Raw genomic sequence first — 10,998 nt, 5'->3', positions numbered from 1 at the left:
ACATGGTTTAGTGTGAGGTGTCCCTGCCCATGGCAGGGGGTTGGAACTAGATGATCTTAAGGTCCTTTCCAACCCTAACTATTCTATGATTCTATGGTTCTATGAAACAGCCCCTTCTCCAACACCGCAGCCACAGGTACCTGTGCTTGGAGCCGCAGGTTGCTGCCTGCCTGCGGTGCTCCCACAGGCCCCCAGAGCTCTGTCCTGCTTCCATCCCACCTCCCCACAACTGCTCCGGGGCCGAGGTTCACACATCAGCCTCGTCTCACCACCCGGCCCACAGTGAGGGGATGTTCTTTTGTCTCTGTCCCCGCAGGAGTGACCACAGGGACAGGGGCTACCACAACACCAGTGGTCATAGAATCATGGAATCCCAGACTGGTTTGGGCTGGAGGCACCTTAAGGCTCATCCAGTTCCAACCCCCTGCCATGGGCAGGGACACCTTCCACTAGAGCAGGTTGCTCCAAGCCCCTGTGTCCAACCTGGCCTTGAACACTGCCAGGGATGGGGCAGCCACAGCTTCTCTGGGCACCCTGTGCCAGCGCCTCAGCACCCTCACAGGGAAGAGCTTCTGCCTTAGATCCAACCTGAACTTCTCTAAACCCATCACCCCTTGTCCTATCACTACAGTCCCTGATGAAGGTCCCTCCCCAGCATCCTTGTAGCCCCCTTCAGACACTGGAAGCTGCTCTGAGGTCTCCACACAGCTTCTCTTCTCCAGGCTGAACAGCCCCAGTGTTCTCAGCCTGTCTCACGCTGAGGACACCAGCACTGCACACAGTGCTGCAAGTGGGGTCTCCCCAGAGGAGCAGAATCCCCTCCCTCAACCTGCTGCTCACACTCTGGGGGTGCAGCCCAGCACATGGGGGGATCTGGGCCAGGACATGTTCAGTTTGTCACTGACCAACACCTCCAGGTCCTTCTACTCAGCCCTGTGTGGAGATACCAGTGAAAGAGGATTTTGCTTCATTTTATTTATATTTCTACCAAAAGAAAAAAAAGTGCAATTCAGAGGGTGAAAAGGGTTTTTATTACAACATCAAGGAGTTCTTGGGTTTAGTCCCTGACAAATACCTTCTGCACAGGCAGTTGAAGTCTGTCAGCGACACAGGAATTTCGGGGTTTGAAACTGTGTGTATAGGCCCTACATGATGGAGACACTGATGTATTTGTAACACGCGTGACATTTAATTTCTGAAAGACTAATTTTGCAATTAAACTGGACCTTGCTCTGCTCAGTTTGCTATTAAAGGTGAAGAGCAAAGTCATGTGCTGCCTCTTTCAGGAAACACGAGTGGCCTCCAGAAGCTGTTTTTCTGCTGAGAAAACTCGACGTGCTGTGGAGAGGATTTCACATGAACAAAGGAAGTCTTGAATCAAAAGGCTCAAACAGGGACCCTGGAAACTGATTTTCATCTCTTCCACCAGCAGAACAAGGTGAATGTCTGGGGCTGTGGCTGGGAGGGGTGGGAATCATGGCCAGCTTCTATCTAGCTGTGGCTATGAGGTAGAAGGAAACCCTGAAGGAAAACCTAAGAGGTGAGATGCTTAAAATGTTCTGTATGCTGGAGAAGAAGGGGAAAAAACAACTTTGGACCTAAAGTATAAGAAAAGCTGTTATTACTGCAGAGCAGGGCGGGTGTGAAATAGAGTGAGGAGGCAACTGCTGCTTCAGGGGTCAGAACATCAGACTGCAAGTGAGCCTGTGAATGTGCAGCTCAATGATCCAAACATCCTGCTGTGTGTGGGCTGCAAGAGCTCCAGAGAGTGGCCACAGGTATCAGGGAGGGCCGTGCCATGAAGAAGAGGTTTCTGGCCCATGACAACCCATCGCAGTCCCGGTGCTTGGACAGCCTGCGAGGGAGGGAACCTGAGTTGTGAGGATCTCTGCTCAACATCTAGGGGTACCTAGGGGAACACATGGATGTTATTTCTCTTTTGCAATTCACCTTTATACTAGAGCTTTTGCCTACAACACCACATGTTTGAAGGGATGGGGGGACTGAGGATTGAGGCTAGTGGGAATAGTTCTGTGCCTGGCTGCCAGGATCTCTCCTGCCACCCAGCTCTTTGACTGCAAGGAGGTCAGAAAGCTCTTGCAGGTTCCAGTTACCCTTTGGGGTCTTCATATACTGCAGCAGATCCAGCTGCTTTAACGGGGGGAAGCCCTGCTCCTTTTCCATCACTTCCAGCAGCTGCTTCATCAGGCTTGAAGTCTTGTCCCTGTTGATGCTGTTGTAGAGATCTGAGGGATCCTGGCTCTTCTGTGAATCCCACATGGCATTTGAAAGGGAAATATCCCTGCTGCTGGCTGTGTGCACGCTGCCCAGGGCATTGTGGAGCCACATCAGGCGCTTCAGCCCTTGAAACTCTCTCCCTTTGTCATGCATGAGCTGGTGCTCCGTCACCGCTCTTTTACTGAAACAAGAAACAGGAACCAAGCACAGTCACATCTAAGCTCCTATTTCAAACGTGGCTGGTTTGCAGCCATCAATCTTAGATGCTTTTCCAAGCTGAGGAAGGAGCACTGGTGGTGCCTGCCCATGATATGGAGGCTTAAAACAGCTCTTAGAGATTTGGTCTTTCCCAAATTTGGGGTCTTTGCAGAGGTTCAAATACCAGAATTAAGTTCCCTTTTTGTGACCTTAGCGTTCTAGGATTGATGGGTTTTCTTTCCTTCCAGAGCTGTAAGTCAGGAATAATTTAACTGGAATCAGTGGTGTCCATGAAATGCCAAATCCCAGGATGGTTTGGTTTGGAAGGGACCTTAGAGATCATCTCATTCCAACCTCTGCCACAGGCAGGGAACCTCCTTGTTTTCTTCAGATATACCAAAATCTTTTGAGCCAAATATTGACTGAGGAGGACAGGCTAATCCTGGGATGCAAATATTTCTGGATCTGGGGCTGTTTAGATAACATCTAACTGCAGCTATAGGCTCCCACTGCACATTTAGATTGGAATGGAAACCTAAATATGGAATTTCAGCATGTGCCATTCCCATGGCTTGTGCTGAACAGCCTTACATGGTTTGTTACACTGTGTTGAAAGGCATCAACTGAAATGTGGTGAACGTTCCACATCTAAAATGCAGTTGGTCTAATTTTATACTCCATGAAAAGCAATGTAAAATGTTTCTGCATCTAATATATAGAAGTTTTCTTCCACTCTGGAGTAAATGAGAGCACTCAGGATACAGCCCATTAAATCAAAGGCAAACAGACATCTAATGATATTAAGTAAAAGGATGATTACTTACTTTCCAGTGTCTTGACATGTTGCAAAACAGGTAAAAGAAAGAATTGCCAAGAGTGTAACCATCTGCAGAGATCTCTGTGGCAGGAACATCTTCTCTCTTCTTCAAATCTGCTCCATGGGACAAGAAGCTGACAGTCTGATCAAAATCTTTTTTACTCTAGCCTTTCTTTCACCTGAGAAAACGCACTTCAGCCTTTAAGCACTGGTAAAAGTGGAGCACTGTACTATGGCACATCACCCCCGGACCTCCCAGAACATCAGATGTGTGGCTATGTAACATATAGCAGGAAAAGATGAACACATTTCATAGTCTATTTCTCATTTCCTTGCTAACAGTCCTAATTCTCCTTTTCCACTCTTGCCTCTCAATTTCCCCCTCTTGTCCCTTTGCAAGCACAGGAGATTATTTCATTGTGAACTGGCAAGATAAAATACTTAGCAGAAATTTAACACAAAGATCAGGATTGCTCCTCAAATGGCTCTTCTTTACACTGACTTGAATACTGAATTCTCAATGACTGAAGAGAAAGGCAAATTAAACAGCTGGGTGTAAAAATTTGGCTTGTTCCTATAAGTTTACTAATTTGTTATTTCCTTGGACAATATGTTCATATTAATGTAGATATAAAATAACAAATAGATATAAGTTCTGATTAAAGATATCTGTATTGAATACAAATATATACACATAAGTATACATGTAGATGTGTGTGAATGGTATTTTAGGTTATGCTAACGTAGAACTCCTGCTCACACACGGTAGGTAAGAGATACTTTCCTATTGTGATAGCACTAAGCTATGTATGAACTAAAAAGCATCTTCCAGTTCCAAAAGTAACATTAGCTACTTACTGGTGATCCTGCAGAGCCCACAGGGAAGTTCTGCCCTGCACAGATGTGTCTCCTGGCCGGTCCTGTCACGACCTTCCAGTTGCAATGACACCAAGTGCTTTTCACCTGCTTTTATAGCAGCCCAGAAACCACAGAAACAATAGAAATGAGCTCCACAGCACGTTGTGACTAAGACCTTGCCTCTCATGGCAGTGAAATGAGACAGCTCCCTGACTCCAGCGAGAATAAATCTTGGATTCTGACATGTTCTGTTCAGCTGTGACTAAGGGAAAGATCACAGGTTTACGGACATTTTCTTACTCTTTTGCTGTCAGTCCTGAACCCAGGACACTGTTTTGTGAGCACTTTTTATTCTAACACAGGGTTCCTGTGCCCCAAGATGATGGAAAAGGCATATTCAAACCTGTTGTTCCAGGACTGATCAGGAAAAACGTCTGTGCTATGCAAAAGAGATCTCTCTCCTCTACTGTCCTCATGGACTTACTCATAGGACACTAAAGTGGCATAGGAGGAATCTAAATCAACAATACCAATGAGCTCTGTAGTGCCAGTAGTCCTACAGTCAGCAAATGCCAAATGCTCAGGCAAAAAGCCAAATGCTTTGAAACCCCAGGAGCTGATGGCATGTGAGGCTTGAGGCTCGCTTCATGATCTCTAACCAGGTAATTGCAATAGAATTTGGATACTCAGGATGTGGCTGGACCATTACACATAAACACTACTTAAGGTTCTAAACACTACTAAACACTACTTAAGGTTCCTATTTCTGAAAGTAAAAGTGAATGTATTTGTCATCTTGGGGGGAAAAATCCATGGAAAGACTGGGAAGATGATTTAGTGTTACCAGAAGCTACTGATTCCTTTCACATAGTCTCAGCCACAGGTTCCTGTGCAGCCCAGTCTCAGGTGAATGCAGGCATGTTGTCCAGACAGAGACAGGCCCTGGTACAGTGCTCACACAACCTCCTCCATTCTCACAGCTTCTGTGGACAACAAATTGCTTTGATTATATTCCTCGGGACGGCTTATTTTGAACCCTGCTATTTCAGAGCAATCAAATAACATTCCTGATTTCCTTACGTGAGTCCCAACTGTTAAGGAGAGCGTCACTCATTAAAGAGAACAAAATATATCACCAATTAAAGATGACATTTGTTAAACGTTGGTAAAACAGGGGCCTGCTTCACATCTTGGTTTCCAGGGTAGCGGTTACGCTGCAGTTACACTGAATATCTGCCCATGAAAACAAGGTTTCTTAGTTACATCTGCAAGGATTAATGAGCATTGGCCAAAGTCATTCTAAAACACATGGTTTAATTCATCCTTGAACTTTTTGAGTCTCCATTATACAGTGGGTTTCACCAAATGCAGTAATTGGCATCTCTGCAGGAAGAACTAATCCCACGTTGATGTGAGTGGCTGCAGACAGGACAGATACACTGACGTGGCGGCGGTAAATGGGCACCTGATGCATTCTGTACTGGCCAAACTGTGTTGCCTCGTCTACACTCCTCCACTGGGTATTTCTCCCTACCCAAGGACTTGGAAGAAGTCAAAATGACCTTGGTTGTGACTTTGTAACATGTCCCTGAAAGGTGCATGTGAGGACAGGCTGTGCTGGAGCTATGGTTTATCTTTGAGAAGCATCTGTGCAAAGACTATGGGCACCAGCAGCATGGCGGGGAAGAGATGCTGCAGGGATTGATTTCCATCATTTGCAATATTTCATAGACTCACAGCCTGGTTTGGGTTGAAGGGACCTTAAAGCTCATCCAGTTCCAACCCCCTGCCATGGGCAGGGACACCTTCCACTAGAGCAGGTTGCTCCAAGCCCCTGTGTCCAACCTGGCCTTGAACACTGCCAGCGATGGGGCAGCCACAGCTCCTCTGGGCACCCTGTGCCAGCGCCTCAGCACCCTCCCAGGGAAGAACTTCTGCCTAAGAGCTCATCTCAATCTCCCCTCTGGCAGGTTAAAGCCATTCCCCTTGTCCTGTCCCTCCATCCCTTGTCCAAAGCCCCTCTCCAGGTTTCCTGGAGCCCCTTTAGGCACTGGAGCTGCTCTAAGGTCTCCCCTTCAGGAGCCTTCTCTTCTCCAGGCTGCCCCAGCCCAGCTCTCTCAGCCTGGCTCCAGAGCAGAGCTGCTCCAGCCCTCGCAGCAGCTCCGGGGCCTCCTCTGGCCTCGCTCCAGCAGCTCCACGTCCCTCTGGTGCTGTTGCCCCAGAGCTGGATCAGGACTGCAGGGGGGGTCTCCCCAGAGCGCAGCAGAGGGGCAGGATCCCCTCCCTGACCTGCTGGTCACCCTGGGGGTGCAGCCCAGCACACGGGGGGTTCTGGGCTCAAGCACACACTGAAGCTGGGCCATGGGGAGCTTTTCCTCACCCAACACCCCCACGTCCTTCTCCTCAGGGCTGCTCCATCCAGTCTTTGTATTTGTGCTTGGGATTGCCCTGACCCAGGGGCAGGACCTTGGTCTTGGCCTTGTTGAACTCCATGAAGCTCTCATGGTCCCACCTCTCCAGCCTGTCAGGGTTCCTCTGGACCTCATTCCTTCCCTCCAGTGTGTCAAGCGCACCACACAGCTTGGAGTCAGCAGCAAGAACATTTTCTAAAGACAGTATAAAATGTGTTGATTGCTCAGCTTATACCACAGCCACGCACGCAGTAGATAACATTTCCAACTCTATGGGAACGTTGCTAATGTCACAGAGAGAAACTGTACAAACAGCAGCTCCAGGTGATATTTTTAGCTGGTATAGATGAATCTCTGCAAGAGCCTGAGCAGTGTGGAGCAGACTGAGAGCCCATTGTGCCAGGGAAGTTGGGACTGGGTTAGCTCGGGGCTTCCCCCAAAGCACACTTGGAGCCTCCAATGGTTTTAGCCTTGCTCCAAAGCTTTCGCTCCCACCCTGTGGCTTTTCCTGGTCTTCAGGCCTCACTTCGCAGCAGAGGGTGGCTTTGCTGTGCCGGCCCCTCTCGGCAGGAGTGTTTGAGCAAGGGAGGGCTCTGCCAGTTACCGTTTCCCAGTGAGTGAGTCTTTTCTTTTGCTTTTTCCAGGCCTCTTCCCCAGGGAGCCAGGTGGGGGAGGAAGGGAATGGGGCTTGCTGCAGAGCATGAAAAGGGAAGAGAAAGCCCGGAGGCCCAGTTGAGGGGGAAGAAGGAATAGGGGGAGGGAGCAGAAAGCAAAGCGAATGTGCAAATAACCTCGTTAGGGTGAGGGGATCCTTTTCGTTGGGGTTTGAACACATTAACCAGACTGTGCTGCATCAAAGGGCTCCTCTGTCTGCAGGGGGACGCATTCGCAGATCTGATGATTGTTTTCCATGTGCTGTTCTCTGTTACTCACCAGTAACAGGCGTGGGGGCTCCAGAAGGCTTCGTGCTTCTCTAATGTAGAAATCTACTTTGTTTTTGTTGGGTTTCTTTTCTCTCAGCCTAAAACTCCCCTGAGCTGCTCAGTGCACAGCGAGACACCGCCCTGTGGAGAGGAAACTGTTTGACCACACTTGGATGGTAAATAGAGTTCCCCTGAGCTGGTGAGTGGCTGCTCTCCCTTCCTGGCCTCCCTAATTGAGAGGTGAGAGGAAACGACACCTCGCAGCGTACCCGGAGGCCAGGAAGGCTTTTTGCATCACTACACCCGCATCAATTCGGGGTCTCACCAACCCCTGCCCCGGCAGGAAGGAGCAGCAGCAGCACCTCGGTAACCATTGAAAGAGAGGAAATGCAGCTCCTAGAGAGCAGGCTAGAGGTCTCCCCTCGGTTTGGGTGCTCACAGCTCTCCTGTAGCAGCACCTTAATGCTGGGGGGACAGTCTCATGCAATGCTGAGGTGTAAGAAACCACTTTTGTGTGATTTTGTGCAGGGCTGCATGGGCAGTTTTAAATCCTGCCCCTAATCCACTCCATACTGCATCATCCCAGAGAGAACTCCCATCTTCCAGGGGATTAAAATTAGAGCTGCACAGCAGTGAGTCAGGCTCTCTGTTGTAATTTTCCATTTTCTCATTTCAAGTCAGATTTGTCTGAGCTCTACCTGAACACAGCAGTGAGGGAAAGGGCTTTGTCCTGCAGAACCAGTCCTGGAGCCAAGCTTGGGGCTGACTCTTTCCTTCCCAAAATAGTGTCCAGGATATTTTCTGTGTGCAAAACAAATTCGGGTGAAGCTGAGACAAAGCCTCAAGTCCCTTGTGCTGCTCCTGTAACCCCCACAGGGCTCTCTGAGCTTACGCCTGGGTCAGTGGTGTTGCAGCATGGCGGCAGAAGCATGCTGATAACCTCGACGGAGCAGAACCAAAATGACCTGAAGGTCCTTTCCAGTGTCCTGGGGCTGCACCTCAAAAAGGAGCTCTCTGGGGAGAATGAGAGGGGAATGCCACCATCCAGCACCCAAGGCTGGGTTTGTTGGCCAGGGCAGGAGATGGGCAGGTAGGTGCTGACCCCAGGTGAGTTGAGGCAGCCCTAAATCCTGCCTGAGCAGCCAGGGAGCCCTGAGGTTACCTGTGGATCAGCTCTCTTGTCCCCAGGCTTTATGTAGAGGGGATGCCCAGTTGTTAATGTCTGTAGGACTAAGAAGGTGTTCCTTAAGGGACCAAATTGGCCAACATCTGGTTTGGATTTCTTATTTCTTTATAGGACCAGCAAGTGGTGTGCTGGTCCTGAGGAGAGCAGCGCATCAATCTGCCACCATGCCAAGGTGGTGATCAGCACCCAGCCCTTAGATGTAACAGATGCAGACAGAGGTGGGACCCCAACAACAGCAGAAGGCTCACAGATGGAAAGGTGGGGATGACTGTTGAGGAACTAGGAGTCACCAAATGACATGTCTGTCATTGAAGTAAATGGACTTTGTGCTAACTAATCCCCAGTGCTGAGTCTCAGGGACATGCTGTGCCCCTGTGCTGGATGCAGAACGTGTCTCAGTTTAGGTCTGTCATGTATAAACTACAGTCTGCTGTTTTACTCTCCCTTTACTTAAGGTTTGAGGCTCAGCTAAAGGTTTTCACAGTGGAAAAATGTATGTATTTTAATAGTGAGGGAATAAGGAACAGGACTTGTACCCTGTAAACAGAAGAGCAGTCATGGTGGGAATAAGCTTACGCAGATTGGTGGTGATATATCTAAAGATCAGGCAAGTGTAAGTGACTGTTTCTTCAGAAAACAGCCTTTGACAAGATTACTCTGTTGGCAGGATGTGAAAATGGGTCAAATCCACAAGACCATCCCAAGCAGCTGAGGTATGACTGTGTGCAGTCACTTGCCTGAGTGAAGCAAAGGCCTGTCCCCTCAGACCAGTTCCTATTGTTTTCCTGTAATGACACTTCCAAGCGAAAGACCTTTCTGTCATAGAATCATGCCAGTAAATAAGTATTTTTGCTAATGTCTTGTTTTGCTTGAGGAGCAACTCTGAGACATCCTCTTTGCTGACAGAAATATTCTTTAGTAAATACTGTCTGTCTCCTGAAGGGTCCCTTAAATTTGACTCACACAGCTGAGCTTTCTTCCTGATCCTAATGGCTGGAATATGTTCATTTTATTATGTGGGATTTAAATCTCTGGATCAATGATAGCAGCTTGACTCTAACACTTTATTTCTTGTCAGTCTGGTCATGGATTGAGGTCTGGCTGTGTTACAGTGACTGTGCTCCTCTGTAACTGTGCAGGCATCGGGTGCCTCTTCAGTCTAGTCTTGGCTCATCCGTTTGGAGTAGATCTGGTCTTAGTTTTAAGGTCAGTGATCTCTCCTTCCTTTGACGGATGAATGAATGTAAAAGCTCTGTAAATCTCACAAATATCAGACACGAATGGCATTTTCTTGCTGCAAAAGGAAGAGATACACACTATAAACTTGGAATAAGGAAGAAAGTGATGTAACTCGATGTAGCTTGATGTGTGTATATGTACATGTATAGAATGCTGCTCAGGGCTGTTTCAGGGTATCCTCTTTTGGAGGACAATCAAAATGCTGAGTTCTGAATTACTCAAGTGCTGTGTGGCTGTGCCAGGGCAGCCTAAAACCGACTGTGGAAATAGGTTTTGGGGTTTTGGCTGGATACAGTTGCCTCTATTCTGACCTCTGCCTTTTGTCACGGTGACGTGCCAAATCAAAACGGATGGTGTTTGGATGACATGCTTGTTGCTCTCTAATGTTTGGTGTGTTTTGGTTTCTTTTTATTTAATATTCATGATTGCAAAACGTAAAGCGTGTTTTGAATGTACATTATGTGATATGAGGCAGGGTTGAGTCAATGGTGCAAACCCCAGTGGAGGAGGGAGGCAGGGATGGGAAATCACCACTTCAAGTCATAAAGAAATGGCTGAAAAGTCCCACATCAGCTTGGAATTATTTCCTTTGTGCTGCCTCAAGAAATTAAGCAGCAGCTAATTTAGATTACAATGCATTAGATTTCTTTAATTAAAAGCAGGTAAGTGTCAGATAACTGTACACATATAAGGATACTTTCGAGCATCACCCAAAATCCATGTTGTTTCTCTGTCTCTTGGCCAATTTTGCCTCTTGGGAGGATTTTACTGAGAAGAGGATCTTATAAATAATAAGGGATGCTGCAAAAGATTTTGGAAAATATCCATGAATTATACCAGCTGGTTGTTTTAATTCCAGTTATTTTATGTACATGCTGGTGGAATTTTGGTAGACTGACACCCCATCCTCTGCACAGTTCCTGCTTGGAAAACACAGTACTTCTGTATTACTTTGTACTCAAAACGCCTTATCACATGTAATATCGCTCAAATATATTGTTAATTATCCTTCTACCAGATAAATTTGTCTTCTCTGGCCCAAATCAAGAAGGTAAAGCCTACAGACAAGGCTGCGAAGTGATACTTGGAAAAGTTATTGCAGCAACAGCCCTGGATGAGTTTCTCCTG

General features: G+C 47.6%; 1 protein-coding gene across 1 annotated transcript; it reads right to left on the bottom strand.

Moving 5' to 3' along the window:
* Positions 1-2,002: 2,002 nt before the first annotated feature.
* On the bottom strand, positions 2,003-4,139 carry LOC115602267 (parathyroid hormone 4-like). The gene is made up of 3 exons (XM_030473222.1): positions 4,112-4,139; positions 3,261-3,387; positions 2,003-2,419 (listed from the first exon to the last, which is right to left on the bottom strand). The coding sequence occupies exons 2-3, from the start codon at positions 3,347-3,349 to the stop codon at positions 2,017-2,019; spliced, it is 492 nt and encodes a 163-aa protein (XP_030329082.1). The 5' UTR covers positions 3,350-3,387; positions 4,112-4,139; the 3' UTR covers positions 2,003-2,016.
* Positions 4,140-10,998: the final 6,859 nt, after the last annotated feature.

This window comes from Strigops habroptila, chromosome 18 (assembly GCF_004027225.2).
Source record: "Strigops habroptila isolate Jane chromosome 18, bStrHab1.2.pri, whole genome shotgun sequence".
Taxonomy (NCBI): Eukaryota; Metazoa; Chordata; class Aves; order Psittaciformes; family Psittacidae; genus Strigops; species Strigops habroptila.
Note: the sequence above shows the minus strand (reverse complement) of the source record. Positions and strands in the feature narration are given on the sequence as shown.

Excerpts from the sequence above, each read along its gene's own strand:
- LOC115602267 (XM_030473222.1), bottom strand. The coding sequence starts at position 3,349 with ATGTTCCTGCCACAGAGATCTCTGCAGATGGTTACACTCTTGGCAATT. Across the intron at positions 2,420-3,260 it reads ACATGTCAAGACACTGGAAA|TAAAAGAGCGGTGACGGAGC; the intron begins GTAAGTAATCAT and ends TTCTTGTTTCAG.